This window comes from Phaenicophaeus curvirostris, chromosome 18, assembly GCF_032191515.1.
Source record: "Phaenicophaeus curvirostris isolate KB17595 chromosome 18, BPBGC_Pcur_1.0, whole genome shotgun sequence".
NCBI lineage: Eukaryota > Metazoa > Chordata > Aves > Cuculiformes > Cuculidae > Phaenicophaeus > Phaenicophaeus curvirostris.
The window spans coordinates 1,934,246-1,958,363 of NC_091409.1; the positions used below are offsets into that span (position 1 = coordinate 1,934,246).

The 24,118-nt window shown below is 39.9% G+C and overlaps 1 protein-coding gene across 1 annotated transcript in view; it reads right to left on the reverse strand.

The window, feature by feature from the left end:
• ATP9A (ATPase phospholipid transporting 9A (putative)) overlaps positions 1-24,118 on the reverse strand; it is a 58,091-nt gene that overhangs the window by 30,456 nt on the left and 3,517 nt on the right. Inside the window, exons 2-11 of the mRNA XM_069872038.1 lie at positions 18,272-18,416; positions 17,818-17,931; positions 14,873-14,981; positions 8,213-8,271; positions 7,556-7,607; positions 6,897-6,991; positions 5,628-5,708; positions 4,348-4,423; positions 1,211-1,287; positions 475-635 (exon numbers count right to left, since the gene is read on the reverse strand). Coding sequence (XP_069728139.1) covers positions 475-635; positions 1,211-1,287; positions 4,348-4,423; positions 5,628-5,708; positions 6,897-6,991; positions 7,556-7,607; positions 8,213-8,271; positions 14,873-14,981; positions 17,818-17,931; positions 18,272-18,416 — 969 coding nt within the window. The remainder of the gene's footprint in view (positions 1-474; positions 636-1,210; positions 1,288-4,347; positions 4,424-5,627; positions 5,709-6,896; positions 6,992-7,555; positions 7,608-8,212; positions 8,272-14,872; positions 14,982-17,817; positions 17,932-18,271; positions 18,417-24,118) is intronic.

The following is a 24,118-nucleotide window of genomic DNA, read 5'->3' on the forward strand; positions in this document are numbered from 1 at the left end:
GGACAGCGTGATTGATATGTAGGCTTAAAGACAGAACTGAAATGAATCCCAGACCTACACTGAAAGTAGCAATCTACTTATTAATATAGTGCAATTAAATATTAAAGTTTCAGTCCCTGCTAAAAGGCAACTGGGTCCCATTACGCTACATGCTGTATAAATACCTCTCCATTTCCATTTTTTTGCTCTGCTCTTATCAAGGTAACCAGGCAGCCTAAACACTGAGAAAAGGAGCCTTAAATGACAGCCTGAGTCAGAATCGGTGAACACACACAGGGTGAATATGCTAAACAAATTCACCAGAAACAACAAAGCAATTCTTATATTAAACAGTAATTTGATTTCTATTTCTAGACTTGCTTACTTGTCAAATGAGAAATATGTAAGAGTTTACATGCTTGTTCATACTAGAAGCACTGAGGAGGATGCAACAGAAACAGTATTTTTGCTGGGAAAAATTAGCAGCCACCTTACCTAATGGGAATGATGTTTGAGAATAGAAGGAGAAATCTTATGATCTGAAGATACCAACGTCCAGCAAAGTGCTGAAGGGCCACCATGACAAGCGAGACCACCACGAGAGCCCCAAACAGGATCTTGGTAAGACAGTTCACTTCCAAATCAAAAAGACCAATCTAAAGAAATAAAAGACATTTCAAACACACAAGAGAATACATGAGCTCAATGTAATATTCACAAAAGGAAAGAACTGCAAAATCCAAAGAGTTATTCTCCACTAGTCAACTTCTTTCTTAAAACACTACAAACAAATTTATAAGCAATATTGCTGCCAGCTGACTTAAAAAGCTTCCCATTCTTTGGAAGCCAAGCAAGGCATGAAGAGGTGTGAGAAGACTCAAGCTGCCAAAAGCTGGAGACTATATAAACATCCCTGCACCTCATCTCAGCTGTGCTATAATAGAAGAACGCAGAAAATTAAGTTTTGCTGTTCTAACTGGGACCATCTATTTTAACCATATAAAACAATGGTTTTATCTATCTTAAAAGAATCAGAAGATACATGTACAGTAGGATAACAAAAATAAGGCGAAATAGGTATCTATCCTAAATCATAGGCTGGAAGAGGTGAACCATTATTCCTATGGGGTTGTCCCTATAGTGCTTACATATAGCATTTGGAAGGATTTTCTTAAAAAAAATGATAATTTTTTGCCTCTTTTTATTCATTATAACACTTTCCTTACCATACCTTACTTCTTGGGTTCGAAGTATTCATCACACTGCGTAGTTCCCTTCCAGTGTAAAGTACAACTCCCACAACAGTACCTAAACAAAACAGAGCATGCATCAGCTGAAGAAAAACAAACTCCATTTGTTTGTTTTCTCTATAAAAACACTTGCTGGATCCAAAGCCTTGGCAACTGGAAAGGATTTTTAGCTGGTTACTTTCAGAAGCAATAGCAATGAGAAATTAAAAGAGCTGGTAGCTGAAACGAAACCCAGGAAAACACAGACTTTGAACAAAACACATCCTACAAAAAGTCGGTAAGTCTTCAAGCACACTACTCATATGGTTCTGCTTGATGTAGCATCACAGATGCTATCAACTAATGTGCATGGAAAGAGAAATCAACTACTTTGCTCTCTTGACTTTTCCTGACTCCCATTTTCATGTCAGTTGTCGCTCCCCACTATAAATAAGTTGCTATGGATGGAAGATTTCTTGATTTTCCTCCCACCACTTTGAATTCCATTTAGGTGTGGATAAGTTTGCCTTAGAACAGATAGTTGTCCGTCCTTGTGTGTCAAAATTAAATCAGTGTAAGCCATGGTTCTGCTTTATTGGTGAAGGTTGCCACAATGAAGAGTGAAACCAATGAATTCCACCAGCTGCCAAAGACAGAATTACCTTATTTTAAAATCTATAATTTACTTGAAGCATTTATCTAATTGCTGTTCCCACTGAAAGGCAAATCATACCAACTCCTACTTCACTGTAACAGATGGAGCTGCTGGGAGCCTATCAGTATATTTTAATGCTATATCCCACAGTTGCTAAAGAGCTGAGAGCAAAGTTCTCCTCCCCTTTCTTCTCACAGAAACATAATACAGTTTAGCACTATGAATTACTGAGTTTCTCCAGGTTCTTCTTAAATGCTTTGCAAAAAGCCATGAAGAAAAAGCTAGCTACCATCAAGAGTTTAAAAGCTGCTATTGCCAAAGTCTAAATTTCTACTGGAAAAAACAAGCACTACTGCAAATACGTTGCCATTTTATACTTTGGTATTTCCCTTCTACCATTAATGATCAAAGTTCTAACAAACTGCAAAGGAATTATTTTCGAATAAATAAGAGTGATTCAAAAGACATGGTTTCTAAAAATAAGCTGGGAAACATTCCTTTTAAAAACAAAACAAAAAAAACCCCAACAAATCACTGGAGCCAGATGGCAGGTGGTGGTAAGATCATCACAATTCAAATCAACAGATGGCACAGCTACTTCAAATCAACTGCAAACAGTCAGAGTCAGACCCATTCCTACCACAGCAGATGGAGAAAGCCACATAACTTTACTTTGTCTTACAAGCAAAGGCTGTCCCAGTGAAATGGCATCACCATGACTTGACAGCTTTCACTTACAGAAGAAAAATATCCCCATTTTTTCACAATAGAAATAACCTACGCTGTGCTATTTATTATTACCATAGCAGAAACAAAACTGAGTATTATATTGATCAAGTCAGTCAAAATAAGGGGGGGAAAGCCTGCCAGGACTAGAAAACAGCTTGAAAGCACACTAGTATGCATAAGAACAGTGTTTCTAGTTGTTTTACGGCCATTCAAAACAGACCCAACTGCAAGATCCATTTGAAATTATGAAAATATTTGCAAATATTATTCCTATTGACTGAACTCCAAGATGTCTATCCACAAATAACTTTGTTCATATTCAGAAGGAAGAACTGGATTCAAACAGTAAGTTCATTTGGGCAGAGGCGAGGTCGCTGCATGCATTGATACAGACACTAAGCACGTTGTGCCCTCCTTTGGGGAGAAATGGATGCACCCATGTGTATACTACACACAGTTGACTCTACAGCAAAGAAAGAGCTTTTGCCCTCAGCAGGCACTGGCTGTGAGCATGCTGAGGGCAGAAGAGCCCTCCCCTCCGACTTCAGTAGGACCTATTCACTCTAACAACCCACTGCGTTTAAATGCAGCCATGGCAGTGTGAGATCTGCAACAGTTCAAGAGCTGGTACAAATTAAAGCTTCAATACAACAGGCAAGAAAGCTCCCACCTCTCCAGGAACGGGTGCAGAATGAAGCGTAGCCATACAGAACAGAAACACAAGAAAAATGGCTTTCCATTTCTCCACCTATTTTGTTCAAAAGCAGGATGAGCCGAGGAGACCTAGGCATTAAGGAGCGTGATGGGTATTTGAAGTTGCCAGGCTGATTATATGTCTATGCTCACAGAGGAAGAAGGTAGGTTACCTACTGCATGGCAATTACTAATCTATAAACACAATTTACTTGATTAAACCTTATTTAGACCTTGACTGAATTGTATTTGGACACCTAGTTTTTTACAATACCTTGGTCACAGCACTGTGACAACACTAACACATTTAAAGAAGAGTCCGAGCAGGATTTGGAAGAAACATACAGGTATTCATTGTTTTCTGCTTTTAAAAGAAAAAAATTAAAATCTCTTCAGTGCTTAAAAAAAAACCCTTTTGAAAATCATGTTTCTTCCTATTATTTATTCCAGGTACACCTTGTTACTTCATGGTCAAGTTTCTCTCTTTGACAACTTTAATTCCAGAACAGTACTGCAGAATTTCATACTTCTCCAGCTACTGCCTTGCAAATTTTGCAAGTGCCCTGGATAGAAGAGGAACTTGGCTTTTATTTGACAAGTTTCTACAAGGGGGAATTGATTGATCTCAGGCCTTGGGAGCTTATTGTATACATAAGCCAAAATCTGTCCGAGAATTTATTTTTTTTCCTTTTTAAAAGTATATAAGATGAACTCAACAGAAGCACTTACCTGGAAATCTTTCATCTTAGCTGCTGTTACCAGAATCTATTTGACACCATTTCTGTTACAGATTAGGATGTCAACGTGGAGAGCAATTAAGTGCTATTCTGGTCCTAGATGCTAAAGAAGTGCCCAAAGGCCACTCCAATTCTATCTCATCTAGGAATGTCCAAGAGGCAATTAGATGTCAGCTCAGATTCCCAGAGGTGTTAGGACAAGTGGGAAACCTCATTCCAACTGCAAATTTCTCCAACTGACAGATATTATTATTCCATTACAAAAAGACCTTTAAAAATTGTTAACATATTCCCTTAAAAAAATTTACACATGCCTCCATCTTACCTGACGCAATCACTGTGCTGGCCCACAGGGTGTTCTCTATGCTTAAACTTTCATTTACTGGAGGGTCACTGTCCTCCTACAACAGGATAAAAAGGAAAACAAACAAACTTGTCAGTAAAGCAAAAGACCAGTGGATGACAAGAGTGACGCAGGGCGTTTGGAGAGGGAGAGTTGGTACTGGGTTTCTTGATATGATGGAGGATTTTCATAAACCGAGGTAAATCTCTGGTTGGGTTAAAAACACAAGCACTTTGTTTCAGTGCAACAGAAGGATTGTGGAGTAAAAAGAAAAGAAAAAAATCTATTAAGATACCTCTGCCTGCTGAAGCCCCTGAGAATCATAAATGAGAATGGGATTTGTCAGCAGCTCTCCAGGGACTACAGAAAAATGTTCCCTCACTTGGCTCACGCGCATTAATAGCATTTCTCTTGCTACTTCAAGATCTCACCAAGAACCTTTTTGGACTGCTCAGTGATGCCTGGAAAGTTGTCTGATACGCACCAGAGAAGAGTTACAAGAAAGCGCTCTTTCTCTTAGGCACCAAAAGATTAATTCTACACAATTGTACCTTTGCATGAGAAAAGCAATGTCTGTCCAGGTTTTATACAAGAACTGTCTTCCTGAGCCACTCAAACTCTTCTTCCATGCCAGCACTATTAAATCAGATTAAACTAAGCCTCAAAGATAAAAGGGCAAAACCTACAATTTTGAACTAAAATATGAGCAAACAACTTCTAAAAAGCTGTAACTGTCTCCTATTTGTTATAAAACCATTTGTTCTCTGAAAGCTCCTCAAGGGTATTAGATACATCTCAAAAAAGTTTCATAATCCCACTGAGAGGGGGAAAAAACCCAACCTTTTACCCCAAATAGGCAATGCATCTTCCCAGCAAATCAAAAGTTATATATACATATAATTTTTAATGGTGATATTTCAGTGGCTCTGAGCTGCCGCCCCCTGAAACAGGGGGCAGAAATAACTGGGTTGCAATAGAAGGCAAAAATCCAACTGACTCAGAAGTAAGACTGCTATTACTTGACATAGTGAAGATTCCTTGCCTTTTCACAATTAGAGGATTTGAATCCTATGTAGTCCATGGTGGTCCAGATTTCAGGCTGAACAGGCACTATGAACACATAACTAGCAATCTCTGTCAATGTACTCAGGTCTAATACTTTCAGAGTAAAGTCCTTAATCCCAAACAGCCTATGACATTGCCTCCAAGTCAAAGCTTTGATAATCGTCTTTTTGTTTCAGGCATATACCAGCAACACTTACCCTTGTGAAGGTCCCCACAAAATTATGTATATCTATATTGGGTTCTTCTGCATAAACGTAGGATCGAATTTGCAGTAGGTCCTATAAAACAGACATGTTTTGGCAGACAGTTAGACAACTACATTTTAACAATGTACAAATGTTTCTACCAAAATACTCTGAGCAAGAGTTACTTATCAGGTTAAGATAATTACTAAATTATACTACTTACTGGAGTCCAACTTTCTAAGAGAAACTATAATTGTTGTAGCAGCTTCAAGAGCATTTCTTGAACTGTTACCTGAGAGACTTCTGGGAAGCTACTTTGATGTCAGTGTCCCATAAAAGAAATTTCAGCCTGAATAACCAAGACAGCCTAAGGCACTTACTACTCTGTAGCAAAGAAGGTTTGGACTAGTCTTCCAAGGCAACCAAAGAACACTCTACCACTCAATATTTAGTTCAAGATGCCATTGCCACTAGGAACAATCCCGTGGTGACAAGAAGATATGCCAATTCCGCACGTTTTCACTGCTGACTCCTACACATGCATGAACTATTCACTCCATGGAGAGAATGCCTTGCTTCAAAGCCTGTGTATAAAATAAAGCTTCTTGCACTTTTTACAGATAGATGATCAATAAAACATGTACTTAAATCCCCTCCCTTCCCCTCTCCACTATTTTTTTAAGAACACACAAACAACTATAGCTAGATATTTCAGGAAACAGCATGTTTGATGGAGGTTATAGGCTTATTTCAGATCACACAGTGCAGCTCCCAAGGTGACATTCCTCCTTACATAAAGGAAAGCAATGAAAAGCAATGCCTCTGAAGCCATTTCATGAAAATGTATGAATTGTGCATCTGAACATACTGCAGCGTGAGGAATGAAGGGGAGCATTTGAGAAGTATCACCTGCAACAAGACCTATCCTGTAGTAAGTTACTGCAACGGTCTCTGGAGAGGAAAAAGAAAACAGGAGCATCCTACCACTAGCCAACTCCTACTGCAAGACCATTCTCCAGCTGCGATGACTGTCAGGCTGCAGAGAGACATCTAGCTTCACCTTACCTGAAATTTTGCCTGGAGTTCAGGAAGAGCTGGCTTACTCCTATATTCTTTGCTGCCAGAACTAATCTGTAACATGCACCGAGTCCTGTGCAGAACAACGATGCATTAACCTGCTTCTCAAAACAGCCCATTAACTGAAGCACCTGAATGTTTTTCAGGTAAAGCAGATAACATGTGTTTACCAAGTAGAATATTTTTGTACAAAAGGCAGCTTACTGAAGCAGTTGGCAGTCTCTGAGTACACGTAACAGGCAGCCGCAGTTTCCAGTCTGTCTCACCATCCAGCTGGTCAGTGCGAAGGAAGCAAGACCCTGTGGATTTTCAACACTGGTCAGTGCTCATTCCAGATCTGTCTTAGGTACACCTACAGCTCATGAAATGAGGTATATATCTAGGACACTTTTCTTTCTTTGGAAGCAGTATTAGATTTCAAGTAATATCTGTTAATACCATATGGATGATATTCTTGCATCATACATTCATTTCTTCCCATATATACATGGGAATACAGTGAGATTCTGCACTCTGGCTTTAAGACATTTGAAATATTCTCATTAGTCTATGCTTTTTAATGTTTCTGATCAAATATTTCCTTATCTTACACCTAACAAAATAACCTGAACAGCAAGTAAAATAATTTACATCTATAACATAAACCATTGTGCAACCTGATTCATTTACCCTGGATTCAACAACCTGGGTTAGCAAACAAGAACAAAGTATAACATCCTGAAAAGTGTTGGTCCATAAAAGGATTTGAATGTTCTATCTAAAATTTTGCTAGTATATTTCTTTCACATTTCCAAACGATAATTTTCTCCAAACAACCAGTGAAAGGTTAATGGCTATTTTGACAATTGGTTCCAGATGTTTACCATTCTTCTCCGACGTCCTCAGGAAGATCATGTCAGCAGGGACCCGCTGGTTCTGTTAGGAGAAGAAAGGCCATTATTGTGCATACACCCCTGCACGCGTGTGCAGCCGCCTTCCACAGCCACACCATGACAAGCAAAGGGGCTATGGAGAAGAAAGAGGATTTCTTTGTCAAACTAAAGCTTGATATTCATTCTGCTTTGCATCCTTAACTTTCTTCCCTGCAGAATTCCAAGTGCAGAATAATAATTGCTGCCAGCTCCCACTGACCAGACTGACCAACAGCTAGGTTTACAAAAGAGCTAGTGAGTAACTCTAGAAGTATGAAGAAATTTTAAACTAATGCTGGTTTCCTTTCAAGAAGTCCCATGCTAGAAGAAAGCATGTATCTAGAGCCTACAGCTACCATTTCCCCCCCACCTTTTTTTTTCCCCCTGAATATTTTCAGACTAATAGTTTTAGAGGACACAATTGCTTACACAGTGTGTGACAAAGGGGGCAGAGGGAGGGGAGAAACCCTGATAAGTGATTATTATAATTAGTGTTCAACACTTGATATTCTGAGCCTACTGTAAAACAAACATGACTTTGAAGTATCTGATTTTCTATGGTCTTGCAAAAAAGTTCTTTATAAAGAAAAGATACACATAAAGGCTAACCTTTTCAACAATGATGAGGTCTCCTACTTGTATATTAGAGCTCTTCACCTTCACGGTCCCTGCAAAAGAATGGTATCAGTGCATTAAAGCAGCAGCAGGACAGGGTTTGTGGGTGCTGTGCAATGCTTCCTTCCACTTCACTCTTCTGGAGAAAATGTGTAACATTTCTATCACAAGAATTAGGCGACGCTGCCCTGCAAAGACTTACCAAGCCCACTGTTGCTACTAGGAAAAGTGGTAGGTTTCAATCAGCAAGAACAGAAAAATTGCAACAGTGAACCATCAACCTCTGACTCTTCTTTGCGAAGTGGTTAAAAATTTAAAGCTCAACTCTCAAGCCTGGACCTGGAAGCCATAAGTAAAATGGGCCCATCTTAAAAACCAAGCTCATTTCCTTCTGTGCCTCAGTTATCGTATCTGGCTCAGCTCTACCACCTCTCCTTTGCCTCTTGCTGGACGCAGCCTGAACAAGTTCTGTGGAGCACAGGTCCTACAGAAAACGCATAAATATTTATTTCTTTGCAGCTGTCAAACATTTCCCAGTTGCTTTAAAACAGGAGATTAATTTAACAATTGGGTAGTAATTTCAAATCATTAGCCAGCTCTAGATTTGGCTTCTCAGACTAACTAGTGATTTATAATCAGTTAATTTGAACTCTGCCTCTACATGTCTGTCTGTTATATTTCAACAAAAGCCTCTTTAATATGCTGTGATTTGAGTGGAAATAGGGGAGGCACGTGGAGCTCACCCCAGCATGGACAACACTCCTACTGTACCTCAGAATTCATGGGCTAACTGGCCAGATAGCAGCTCAGGAGGAAAGGAGAAGGGGGAAGGGAGGGGGAATAGAAATTAGCACAAAGCACAAAGGTCACTAGGATTTTACTACTGGCAGTCCCTTCATTAGCATCCTTCTCAGGATATGCTTCAGTGTTTCTGCTCCAAATTAACAATGAAAGCCATTCTGGGCTCCCGGCAGCCTGCTGCTTTGGTGACACACTGTGTGCTTAACAACATGCTTCATCACTGCTGTTAATAAATGCAGACTTCCTTGCATGCTGTAATTATTCCTACAAATTATAAGCAGTCATGGCCCATTTCACAAATATCTCATAGGTCTTTTGCAGATTCAGGGTTTTGTCTTGCAAGATTTTTAGTTAAAAATAAAAAAAAAGGGGGTAAACAAAATGAATGCTGGGCTAAAGACATCTCTGCCAGGGCAGGAAGCATACTGGGGATTAAGAGTCCATTACGCAGAGGCTTGAAAAGAAAAGCCGCGCTCCAAGAGGATCCAAAAAAGCATCCCTGGCAGTCTTCTGTATAGGCTATACAAAGTTAGGTACTATGACACTAAAAGGGTCTGACAGATAACATCTCTTCCTCCCCTTTTAATACGGTTATTCACGAAACAACAAAAAGTGCTTTTGAATATTCTCCTGTGCAAAGGAGGAAAAAAAACCATGTGCACTCTCCCCACACAGGCAAAGCAACTCCTAAACCACTACACAAAACACCTCTTAGAAGGAGAGGGGGATTTGTTTAGCCACATTTTATGTATTTCTCTCAAAGACCGCAAGGGTTTATTTGGTGACTGTTAGTATAGGAAGAACTACCTGCAGGGGTCAAGAATGGAAACTTATTTTTGTAGCATGTTCCTTAATGGTGTAAATTTATGCTGGAAAAGAAAAAATAATGCCTGGACAAAGCTACAGCATGATGATTTCCTACCACTAGGCACATAAAAGCCCTTTTTGATCATTATTCTGAAAACAGTATCATCTGCTTTAAAATTTTTCCAATATGAGAAAAATCAAAGCAGCTGGAGCAGATTTGTCTTGTTCAATAACCCTCCCAGGCTGAGCTGTTTTAAGGTAAAAGAGAGGATCCTTCTAACCAATACACATTTTTGTAACTCCTGTAGAAATGAGATGCCCTTTTTAGGTAGCAAAGCGAATTCTGCTTTTCCAGCCATACTCCTGGCCTCTCATGGATGACATCTCTGCAGTATGTACCATATGTCCTGCTAAGAAGGTGCGGGACCAGATGTTTCCTTTGACTCAGGACTCCCATAAAGCAACTTACTTGAATTAGTTTTATATTGATCTTGGGAATTCTGTAATTCCTTTTTCTTTCTGTGAGGAAACTACCTCCTAAATACTAGATGTTTTCTCACATATGTTTAAGGAAACAGCTAATAATGCAAGTGCTTCATTTACCAATATTGCTCTGCTATTGAAGTATTTTCGTAATAATAAATTACTGCTTTTATAAATACATCTAGAAGTGCTGCTTCTAAACACACATAGGTTTACTCAGCAATTACAATGCTTCCAGTTTGTAGTTTCTGAAATTTATCAGAACATAAGTCAGTGATTAACACAACTTTAAAAAGCAATTAGTCTTGATATCTTATTTTTTAAAAAAAAGTCTTAAAATTTGATTGGTATTTGCTCCATTCTTTGCTGTACCCTCATTATTTTTTAAAAAATATCAAAAAGTAAACACAATAAAATGTTTGTTCCAACTTCAGCTCTGGCCTCTGCAATTATCACCAAACCTGCAGCATCATGGATAAACCACAAAGCATATTATTTAGAGTATTAAATACGTTAGCCAGAAGAGATGCCTTTTTCAATCACACAAGCACTTATGTCAAGATTTCAGAATAGATCTGCAGAGCTCCATTAAGGCAGAGATCAAAACACTTAAATTAGAACTAAAGATGAAGCCAGAGATTTAGTAAAACAAGTCAAATGAATCCAAAACCAAACTATAATAAAAAAAAAATTTAAAAAAGGAGTTGTTGGATGCGCTGCACCAAATCTTTGGCTTTTGCAGCCTTATGCTGTATAAACTGTGGAGCAGGACTCAGAGGGTTTGGGAAAATATTGTTTTTATATGGCTGGTAAATGCCAATGATCTGTATCTTAAGTAGCACCCCTCAGTAGGAGGTCTCTTCCCATTTCTTTCTGCGGAGTTTCTCTCTATTATGCAGTGTTACCCGGGGAGGGGGGTACTGCAAGAGAAGAAAAACAAACCAAGAATTTGCAAGCACGGTTCTAGCTTTCTATCAAGCAGAAAGTCAGCACACAGGCTTCCGAACACAAAGAGGCTTGTAGGTTTATGAATAGGGGATTGAAATTTGATTATTTTTTTAATTACAATTCAAACAACTATCCTTTAAACGGAGAGCTTTCTAGTAAAATAAGAATGCTTTCCAGAAGTCTGCTGGTTTCATCGGTTTAGAGCATAAATTGATCACATTGATAGAAAGAGAAGAGAGGTTCAGGGTAGCGTTTTTAGGGAGGTTGTGCAAAATAAAGGGATATAGAAAATAAATTAATGTCTACATTGCCCTCCAAAAAATTAGTCCCTGGAATTCAGCAACCATATTCATAAATAATGTGATCCAAAGAGGACTGTCCCTCTTTCTCTACAAAGCAAGCAGCTTAGCGGATCTTAAAAAGCTTAATAAGCAAAGTGCCTGAAAAAGAAAGTTTCATGTACTGGAGCAAAGCTGCACATCCAAAGTACCCCCCTCTCCAGGGGTGCGAGACCAGGCTGGCGGGTGTGCTGGAGCTGCAGAGCTCCCGGCCAGCAGCTGTGACCAGCCACGGCTCTGCACAGGGTATGAGGAACTGCACACTAAGAGTACAAGAGCAAACTGATTTGGGAAAGCACTTCAATCTGTACTTACTTCCATTGCTACTCAAAACTACATATAAGCATGTGCTTAAGTCTCCCTGACTTCTTTCTGACCCGAGTATGTACTTACATCTGTGGGGTTGCACTGGGAGGCCAAGACTGGAGATAGGAAAAACTGTTCTCCAGCCACCTTAACAGCAGCTTGGTGCAAGTACTCAGGGGAAATAAAAATAGCCTGGAGAAAGCTACAGCACTCCATTAGATTCAGTCTTCAAGAACAGCAGTGCTCAGTGTCAAGCTCCACCTAATCTCCTTCCTACAACACTGGCTTTAGTGATGAGGCTATTGAGAAGTTCCAAAAAAAAAAAGTATATAGCAACATTTTAGGAGGCTTTTGCACATCAGTACCCTTCTGCATTGCCCCTTTCCAGTACAGAGCTGTGCCAATATACTGAAGCATGAACAGTGCCAGTCAACCAAAAAAAAATGGAAAAAAAACCCCCAAAAAATCAGCATGTAAACAGTCCAAGGCAAATTCTACCTGGAGTTTTGCCAGCTGCACTGAAAATTAATGGTTAAGATCAGGTGTTTTCAACTTATTTTGATATTTGCTGCTTCTACTTCTGACCTGATGAAGGGCTTCCTTGAAAGCTTGCTTACTTTTTCTAATTATACTAATAGACACAATAAAACAAACACACCACACTTCCACCCCCAGCCATGGTGGCCTCACATGGTACTTCTCTGCTCCTAGGTGATTCTCGGAGGTGCTAAGGTTTTAACCAGTGGGAAAGCAGAGGTTCAGGTCTCCCAAAAAGCTCAAGTAATGTGATTCAGTGAAAGACAGAAAATTACTTTTCTCTACAAACCACAAGGCAAACAAAAATAATTTTCCATGTCTTTCTACTCTAAACTATACTTCTAGAGAGTCTCACCCTTGTTTCCACACAAAATTCATGTTAAATAAAGTGGCTTAAGACTTTCGGCTAGTGCCCAGCTGCCAATCCTCCTTGGTTTCTTTCACAAAATTGGAAAAGTTAAAGGACTGGGGGGAGGGAAATCATTCATGGGAAACGTAATAGCAATATGAAAAGAACTAAAGGAAAGGTCAGGCCCCTTATAGATCATTGAATAGAATCCAGAAGGCAACTCTTTTATATCTTTAAATAGATGTAGTACACTCCTCTTGGATGAGGCTTTTGTTGGTTGCCAAGCATTTTAAGTATTGTAGTAAGAACACGTTATTAAAAGGGGATTTAATATTCAGAAACTCAAACTCCCTAGTTCAGAGTTGCCTCATAATTCCCAGCATGTGAAATATATACAGCCGTAAGCAATTATGTTTAAAAAGCAGCCTTATTCTTAAAAGTGAAAGTGGCACATTTTTACTACACCTAGTTGACTGCATCTTAATTCAGGGGTATAAACTTTTATAACAAAGAATCTGGAAATTAAAAAAAGTTGCTTATATTCAGTTCATTCCCTTTTTAAAAACAAAACCCTGGCCTCACCATCATTGTCATGGTATTAGGAGTAACTCCACAGTGAGGCAGCATTCAATTTTTCAAGCAAGAATTTAAATGTCTTTGTTAGGTATGGCACAGTTGTAAACAATGACCAGAGCCTGGGATCAGACACAGTGGAGCTGCAGCCTGAACTCACAAACGAGGTCTCCGAACTCCTCACAGTTGGAGAAAGAACATAAAGATGATGTCCACAATAAAATATAAGAGATAAAATACTGAGGAACTGTATCAGGCGCTGCTAAAAGAAACACAAAAGATGTGGTATCATATCACACAGTCTCTTTTAGCAAAAGACTTTCACGATGTAAGTCCCTGTCCGGTACAACCCAGGAAAAACTATGAAACTCAACTCATACTGCACGTTCAATAAGTCATGGAACGTGTCAGTATGTCAAGGAAGTCACCTTAAATTTAACCTTAAATTTAAGTTTTCACAAGCTCCTTCAGTAGGACAGCTCCTTCTGCATAACCATCTTCTGACATTTTCACAGACTTATTAATTCTTCTAGTAAAATGCTTTTGCAAATCATATGCCTACATGGGTCCTCCTCCCTTTTTTACGCATACATTTGTTATTTCCATTAAAGAATATGAATTGGTAGCTTATAGGAATCCTTCCTACATCTGTCTCTCTTACTGACAGGGTGAACAAGCAAAACACCCATATGCAGGGGGGAAGACCCACGATCCACCTTTATTACATATGTTGGAAGAAAAACAAACAAACAAAAAAACCCCGAACAACATATCACATCTACTATAGTCCTATTCTCAGTTTCTTCCTACTATGCTGTGTGCTGTATCTGCCTCTCCCTCCCTTCCTCCACGCAATGTTATGAAGCACTCCTCTCACAGCACAGCTCTGCAGGAAGGAAAACACATTTCCATTCTGGAAACATCCACCTCTACAACCTAGAGCAATTCAGATCCAGTTTCATTTTCTCTGTTGACTCTAATTCACCAAGAAGGTGCAATGACTGGGAAAGAAGTTTTGGCCTACATTGGGGGTAGGAACAAGCAGGGTTTAAAAATATTGTATCAGCTGCTTGGAAGTTCACGCCTGCCCGGTGTTGGCTGTAGTGAACCCCCCAGCACACCACACAGGCTCCTGCACGTGAAAACGTACCAACTGGCTGCTCTCGACACCTTGGCTCACAAAGATGATGGTCTGAAGCTGATAGAGACAATTAACGCTCCTTTCCCCCTCCATTAGCTGCGCATCACCCCAGAAAACCCTTAGCAAAGCCCAGCATCCCCCGCAGCCCAGCGAGGAGCCATCCTTGAGAAGCCACCCAGACCCTCGAGGCCTCCGCAGTGGCAGGAGCGGTGGCGTGGCCATACAACCACGCGCCTGAGAGCCCATAACCCCCTCCCCATTCCTTGAACTCTGCTTCTGCAACTGTCAGCAGCGTTTGATTGAGTTGCAACCCCCAGCGCTGCTGCAGCCATGCCAGGATGCAGCGGGCGTGCTGGAGCCGCTGAGCCGACCTCTCGCTGTGAGCTTGCTGTAGATCTGCGAGTTCACTTCCTTGTCGCGCATGTAGCATCTGATCTCCTCCGCAGCCTCTCGGATGACGGTAACAGCAAGCACAAATCCCTAAAAGGAGCGGGGTGGGCAGGGGGGAACAGAATGGATGAAAGGTCAGGAAAAATCACATCTGCCTCTAATAAGAGCAATATTTATCAGTACCAATGCCAACAATCTGCATTTCCTTATTCTATTTTCTCTCACTAAATCATTATAGGGATATTACATGGTGCTGTCCAGAACTCCCAATAAACTGACAACAGACTCGTTGCTTAAAAAGTTACGGTCATTTCTCAGCTTTACCATGATACTCTGCCAGTACCTCCCAAGCAAATCTTTGTGAAGTTTATCGAAGAGTGTAAATAACATCTTTCATCTCACTTCACAGGTGAATAACCAAGACTGAGAGGAGTTGCACAAAAGACCAGTTTAAGACAGGATCTCTCAAATCGCAGTACTCACTCCACCACAGAGCCATCAATGTTAGCTCCCCTAACCGGGGTGATGTCTTCATACAGAAATTTATATAGAAATTTTATATAATCCTTTTTTTTATACAGATATATAATTCATGTGTATTCATGGGTATGTATATAGACACAGCCTACACCAATAAGCACTCTAAATGTATTAATGTGAACTACTCATAGAACAATTACACATTTGTCTAATTAAGCTTTGAGTCCTACTTTTCTAAGGATATGAGCAGTCATTTAATTTCCTCTTGTCATGAGGAAAATGCCCACATCAGATCCTTCACTAAATACAAAAAACTTAAATGAAAGCAAAACAACTCTTTGTGGGGCTAGGAAAATCTTGCTGTGGAGCATTGCTAATTGCATGATTTAGATTAATTAATATCAGTCTTCAAATACAACGCAGCATGTTTCTGCATTATCTTAAAATGCAGAGACCCACCAACGGGCAATTACTTTTTTTAAAAAATGCCTGTGTTCAATCCTGTATTTAAAAACACTGAAAGTAAGAAGCCATTAATACAATACTTTCAGAGAAGCATTTCACCCCCCAGTGCTCAGGACCACAACTGTCTGGTTTGCACCACCAGGGAAGATCTCTCATTCCCGTAACAAACAAATTGAGGAAAGAATGAACATTTCTATTTACAAATTGCACTTCTGTGTTTACCTAGAAATCACAATTTGCTTTCCAAAATAAAATTAAAAAGCATCAGTTATTTTCAGCTTATATTTCAGCTGTTTGAAGAGTCTTCAAATAATTGCCCCAAAATATTCCCACATGTGCCAACTCACTGTGTCATCTCATATGTCATTCCATCCCCAACATTCCTATTAGAAGCCAGCAATGAACAAAGACCTTTCTCATTCTGCTTTCTGGCAGCTCATATGCCAAAATCTAATTGCTCACCTGGCACAGACAAGTCACAACTGCCTACAGATCCTCTGTGCGCACGGTTACTTTCTTTACGGAATGGGATCTTAGGAAACTAGCATTAGATTCATACAGCAAATACAATACAGCACACATTTGAGAGAAAATTCAGTGAGACCCAGGCTTTAATACAAACAGAATTTTAGCAGTAATGTCTCAAAGCTGCCCTTTCACTTGCTTCTGGCTTTTACCAGAGATTTCACTCCACTGAAAGTCCAAAAGGGAGGAAAAATTTTCCTTTGCTCCTCCTTAGCTCTCTCCATAGAACCGTGATTTTTTATCACCACCATTTCTTAAATCAGTGCCCAAGCAGCATCTTAGAAAGAGCCCTGTGCTTTTTAAATAAATTTTCAGTTGGCTTTGTGTCATTTCTTTAGAGTAAAAAGGATGTCTGCCCTTGGTGTTTTTAAAAACTCAGGTAGACGAGTTAAACCAATCTAAGCGTAAAGACAGCTCTGCATTGAGCAGAAAGTTGGACCTGACATCCCTCTGAACCACAATTACTCTACAACACTACAAGCTGAACTACAGCAGAGAAGCTATTCACATGGAAAGAGAAATAATAGTTTTACTGGAATAAAAGAAAAAAATATATAGGTACCTATATTTAAGCATTAAAGTAGTTGTAACTGGCTCATACAGTGCATTTTAGAGATTTAAGAAGCCCATCTATACAATTATTCCTCTTTCTGTCCTTTGATAGCATGGGAGCTCCCGCTTCAAAACTGATTATTATAAATTTCCTTTGATCATAGGTGAAACACATGGCTATCGAAAAAGGCAAATAGTTTACAGGAGGGAAAGAGTATCTACACCTTGCTGAGTGTATGTCTCTATATATTTATTTTTAAATGTGGGAGGTTTGTGGAGGGAGGGTTCTCAGTTTTTTCATTTGTTTTTTACAATGTGGTTAAACTATGAAGCAGCCTGTTGACCTATCCCAAGGCTGCAGGTCAAACTGTTTGGCAGGGGAGCATAATTTGCCATCATTGAGCATATGGCTGCTCATTAAGGTCACTTTTGAAAGGTGCCCTTTGGTCCTTCACTGCAGTTGCCAGGCTGGTCTGGGCTCCTGCAAGCGTGGATCACCCTGGGAGGGCACAACACCCCACGCACACCGTCCATGAGCACATCCCATGTTCAAGCTGCATCTGAACAGCACACACATCATTCCAGTCTCTATTCATTTTCTCATGTTTTTCACAAAGCCCTGCTGTCCGTGCGGACACCGCAGCCAGTGGCAAGAGCTCTGTGTCTGTTAACACTCCTCAGCTGAACAAGTTGAGGGCAGAGTTCTCTCACACCTCCATCAAGCCTCTACAAAATAAAGCTTAAAGCAGAACAGGCATTTACACTACAGCATGTACGAAGCAGTCCTAAAGAAGCTAATGAAATGATTTAAGGAGCAGACTCTAAACTCTACAGAAAAGGCTGCACAAAAAAATTGCATCAAACACTGAAATTTTCTTGAACAAATAAATCTTAATTGACCTACCAGAGGAACCCAGTATGTGTAAAGTGCACCAAGCCTCATTTCAACGACAAATTGAGAGCAGGCCAAAAGTAAGAAATAAAGGTTGAAGAAGTATTTGAACTGGTTAAACAACACCTGGGGAAAAAAAAAGAAAAAAAAAAAAAAGAAGAAAAAAGAAGGGAGGAGATTAATGGAGTTTAGAAGTTATGCATATTGAACAAGCATCAGAAACATTTTTGCATGCTCCTCTAGAGTCTAAATGTTAACTTAGGGCAGTCTTAAAGTAGTACTGGAAGCACAGGACAGATCTGTGCCTAGCCTGCTGCTGCCCTAAGGCAGCCTTTGCAGGAGGTCCATAACCCAAATACTAACTATTTCCTCCAGCTCCAGATTCTGGACCTGTCTACTATATAACCACTGAAATTGGGGAAAGCATTGGGACAGGATGATGAAAAGTAACTTTGTTCACACTTACCCCAGGGAGAAATGTAAAAAAATTGTATTTCTGATTGTTGATGACATTGCGAGGGTATCTCTGCTCTCTCTTCTCTGGATGGCCAAGCCAAACAGTACGAGGCCTTGGGTCTCTCCTCCCACAGCATCTTAAGCACTCACAACACCTACAGAAGGAAAATTAATTAATGAGATAATTTTTAACACATTTCTGTGACCCACACACGCACCTCGGATCAGCCTGAACAGCTGAGCATCAGTTCGTCTACAACTCCCAACCTCTCATCTCTCCATGATCTGCTATATTACTAGCATCTTAAAACCCAGAGCTTGACTTTCTACCAAACACAGACAGTCTGCCTGCTATAGCCACTGCAGACCTACCTTGCAGTCCACCAAGTTACAAGCAAACATCTCGTATGGTGTTGGAGCTGTTATGAAAACTAAATGATTACTGATTTTAGTTTTACACTCATTAGCTCTGTTTATGTAAATGGCAAATTGTATGTTAACTACTAATGAACAACACACATTCTCACTGACTGAAAGCACACACTGCAGACCCAGCTATGCAGCCTCAGCTTATTAGTTTAGCTGTAGCAATTTGTATTTTCAGCTCCTGACGTGACTGTCCCACCACAGCACCACAAGTGGAGGCTGAGAGTTTGGGCAGCCCTGCCCAGCACCTGGACCTGACCTTTTCTTTTTTCAATCCAGGCTTATATTAAAGCTATTTATTTAACATCATTTCTAGCCTTTGATAAAAGTTACATGGGAATTCAGGAAAGCCATATCAACTTCACAAAAACTGATAGTTACCTAAAGGATTCCCTCTTCTCTCATGGGGCCCTCACTCCATCTGACACAACCAGCGAAAACTCAGCTCTCACAGGAATTTTTTTTAAATAAAACCACGCACTGATGAGCGTCATGAATCCTTACTTGAGGCAATGAATTAAATAGAGCACTGGTTACTTCGTGAGAGATGCAAGGACTTATGACTGATCCCTCTTGTACCTTGAAAAAGCCTCTCTGTTTAAAACTGCAGCATTGTACCCTCCCAAAACCCAAAAGGGTTATTTTTCTGTTATCAATGCTTCTTAGTGAAAGCCAATCTCTCCCCAGCCCCTCTTGTTCCTTTAAAAAGAGACCTATTGAATTTCATTGACATTTCGGAAAGCCAGTAGCAGCTGGATTGATAACCAAAAGCTTCAGAGCTCTTACAAACATCTTTCCAGAAATCATTGCTAAGGTCTGCTCTTGAATCACAGCATTCTGCCACAATAGTTCAATTAAACACACACCTAATCAAGAGAAATAACTATTTAAGGAAGGACACAAAGCATTGGGTTCTCGAAGTCACCATCTTGCCATAAGATACACGCAGCATGATAAACAGCTGACAGCTCACCACACAGAAGATGAGTTTCCTACAAAGACACTGTTTTTTGATGTTTAATGCCCTGCTAGATGCAAATCAATTGAAAGAAGTGTAATCAGTGAAGTCAGTTCCTTCAGTAGATAAGAGGAATAAGAATCAGCTTTGCTCCAGAAGTCACCATATGACTCAGCACTCCAGGAGCAGGCACAGACATTAACTTCGCAAGGCTGACTTGTGAGATAATTTCTCACAAGCTCTTACAACTAGACAAAAGGATTTTCACATAATCAAATTATTTTGACATTATTAGATTTCATTAAAAGCAGCAAATGAGCCCTGAAAAGATGGATTTTATCTAGTTTGTGCGCAAGACCAAAGCTGTAAGCATACAGGTACCACCCAAACACAGAGTAGAAGGTTTTGTCACTCAAAGCAGCTTTCAGACCAAAATGCTGACAAGATAGCAGAGCATTACGTAGCACCCACATGTTAATAACGAAGGAATACGAAATCACCAGTTTTGGATGGTGACAAATACCAACAAGATACCAACAAGAGACAAACAGGAAAGTTGATGTAAAACACTTTAAAATGCATAAACTCTACTTCAGAAGCATATTTTATTAGTTTGCTACCTTATAATTGCAGTTTTCTTCTGCGTTTGCAGATGAAGACCTAAGACAAATAGTCACTTCTACCCAAATATATTTTAATTTTAATGGAAAATAGTGAAAATAGTGGTATTTGGATCGCAATTGAAAATAGATATGCCTTATGGGGAAAAAAAAACGTTTTTCCTTCTTTCATAGTGGAGAAAACCACACAACATTAGCTTTGATTCCATATGTTAACGACTGTGAATTCAGAATGGCCTCTATAATAAGGCTCCAAGTAAGAGACTTTACCCAAGAGAGTAAACCCGCTGTCCACATGCCCCATTTCATCACAACATGCTTCCCAGTTACAGAGGGACTCAGTCAATCCTTGTAATCAGACATCTGAAACCAGTTACCTTTGTTTATTTTTTAGGTTGGGCCTCTTCTAGGGATTGTACTCAACAGCAAAAATACCCACACACCTATATCATAATATTTACAACAGGATAAGGCTCAAAGAGGGTACTACTATAATATATTTTTTACTTGTGCTGCAAATTGTTTGTGCAAGGTGAAATTCACCGATATGCTCCAAAGAACTTCCCAAACATCTGGGCAGATCTTCAAACCAATAACTAAATCTCTAAAGCAGAATTTCAGAACTTTTAATAATTTCAAAGACTTATCACCATTTTTCCTTCATGAACGCAAAAGAAAACGGCAGATGATGCACTCAAACTGATCAGAATATTTTACCTTAGGGAAAGTGCACTCTGCCCAACTGTTCATATACAACTACATTGCTTTTAGTCTTGTCTTTTCCACGTTATAATAAATTCACTAGTCTGAGTGCCAGTACCCAGGACTGCAAAATTACTTACACTTGCATCATTCTAAAGGAGAAAGCATCTACAAAGGCAGGGAAGTAGGAAGCAATTGTGCAAAAGTGAAGTTACCCAAAATTTAGCACACATTCTGCAATCAAAGACATGACCTGTTGTAGCGTTCCTGGCAGAAAGACATCTGTTGCTGTAAGAACTTTAATTAACAAATGCTGTGTTACTATAAGGTTTGAGAATCAATCTAAAAATAATGCAATTTCAAGCAAGAAAGGGCATTGGAGAATCTGATGTGTAAAAATAGCAGTTTTGTGAGACTCCTGCCTGGTTGGAGTCACAGTTTTCGCAACCCCCTAAATTACAAGGAAAGCAAACTGAAAGCCTAATTAGACAAACAAAAGAAAATCTTCCTGCCTAGCAAGTTTTTGAAGGCAATTATCAGTACTATCAATAGTCAAGTAAAGAATATCCAGCATTTCTACTAAGAATTCTCCCGCATAGCCTTTCAGCACCAGGTTTCTATGCAATGTAAAGGAATTTGTTTAAAAAAACCAAAAAAAAACAAAACCAAAAAACAAACTGGCCAGTGAACACAATACTACAACCGGCAATAACAGTTTAACAGTTGCACGTTGCAACACTTTAACTGGGGAGGTTTATCAGCCCTCAGGAATCCCATTACGTCATGGGCTGGAAGCCTCCTCCAGAACACGCAGTGCTGAGCAAGGAACTCACGCTGGTGGCTGACACTCCTGAAAAATCAGCAAATGCTGATGTTTATCCCATGCACACTCAAAGATCCCCAGATCACCTAGTCAGGCCTTAATTCTTACCCATTCTGTGATCTTGCTTTCTTCCCCTTGTCCCACAAACCACTCACATTCCTGTGCTTTGCCAGGCAGACACAGAGCAGAAACCCACAACCCAAACCTGGGTCTAGCAGGGAACGTTAAGCGGTGCATGTTATCTCTGCACACTAATTGCACAGGTGCCTGCTCACGGCTTGTGGAAAAGGAGTTTTCAGTAAGAATGCAGACATTTCTCAAGCAAAGAACCATGTGCTCATTCTTAAAGGCAGATGTTTATCACCTCCCCCCCCCAGACATTCCAATTACATTGCTGTAACTCTTTTTTTCTTAGACCTTTCAATGATGTCTTAAACTTTATCAAGGAAGAATAAATTAAGCTCATTAGTTCTACTTTAAAATCCTCTATATGACATCTGTGAACCTTACAAAGCACGTTACACAGAAAGGAGTGGCTGTCATGGCAGATCAGGCTTTAATAGACTAATAGCAAGTTTCATTAACCTACCCAGGGTCACGTGCAGGTGGGAGAGTTTCACTACCTGAACCTTTTCTGTCTTACATGTGTCGATGTTGCAATATGAGTAAGGATCAGTCTCCACAGCTGCTTTTGTTACCGCACCAGGTTGCGTTGGTACAACGCACGGTGCGACACCGGTGAGAGCCCAGCACTAGCCAGCATTGCGTGGCTGCTGTGCCCTCACAGGGGCCAAAGCAACAGCCCCCAGAGCTGCCAAGGACTTCTTGTGTGAGAGGAGACAGCCACGCTGAGCATGTAAAGTCCTGGCTGATGCTGCTAAACATCCAATTCGGGATGCCCACGTGCTGGGATGGCAAAACATGACTCATGCTGAGAGCAAAAGGGAAAGAAGACGCAGAAAGATGGGTGGTGAACCCTAGAAGGAACATTTCACTTAGTCTCCTTTTCCCTTTCTTCTCCAGAAACTGAATAATCTTAATATAGAAAAAAAAAAAAACAACCCCAAAAAAACCCAAACAAAACATTTTGAAAAATCCATTCAGTTGGATATCAGAAACAAAGTATTCTGAGCACATACAACTACACAAACATGTTTTGAAATTATTCTGGTGCTCATTAAATAAGAAGTCCTTTTGACCAGGGCTATTGGCTTTTTCCAGTAAACTAACTTGTTCCTACCTGAAAAAAAAAAAAACTGCAGGCATTGCTTAGTTCCATGATCTACTGTTTCTTTGAATAATATTACCATTTCTGGGTAATGAGTTTGAAGGCCTGCATGATGAGGGGAGGGGCTGCTCAGGCCATCACATTTCTCCAAAGTTTTCTGCTCAGGCCACTGGAAGAAGGTAGCTCTTTCTGGCAGAACCACTGGCATTACTACGAATAATAAAATACTTTCTGTCAGAGAATGAGAAGACTAGGTCCTTGAAAGAGAAAGATTGCCTAGAAAAACACCTGCAAGTTTACATTGCTGCTTAGAGATGCTTAAAAATTAGTTTGCACTTTCCAGGAATGGGAATCACAAAGTTACAGAAACATGAGAAGTTGTATAGAAAAGTTTAGAATACGCATTCCTAAACATTTTTCCTCTGTTTTGCAACTGAAGCACTTAAGAATAGCATTGCAATAGCCGCTGAAGTAGTGTAAACTAGCAAGTCACTGTACACCATGAACTTGTAAATATTATCTTACAGAAAGAACACAAAAAATTCATAAAGACAGCTTAAATGAGGAAGCTTATACAGCACTGTTATTCACATTTTAAATCATAACAAACTCACAAATCCCCAAACAAAATCACAACCACTCAAAAGCATGTATTTCTATGTGAACTGTATCCAAAACTTTGAGTCCCGCAAGCGATGTGGCCCTTGACCTGCACAGGGATCTACACGAACGGGAAGGTGGTGAAGAGCACAAAGGTGTCCTGTGTACTTCACTTAGGATGATATTTGTTTACAAAAATGCATCCTTTGTGTTGACGTAAGAAGCAGTAACATCACAGGTTGACTGTCAAGATGCCAGGTGAACAGCCACTACCAAGAAGCAGTTTTTATTTGTAAATGCAGCACATTTGATGGAGAAGCATTTGAGAGAGCAAATGAGAAATGCTTTCATAATAATTTTTCATGTAAAACAAACCAAAATGAAAAAAAGTATGACATTTGTCTAATACAGGGAGAGTATTTGTCAAAATAGCGCCGATGTTAACATATTTATTCACTCCTACAGCAAGCACATTTCTCAGCTTATGTTTCTGTTCCTCA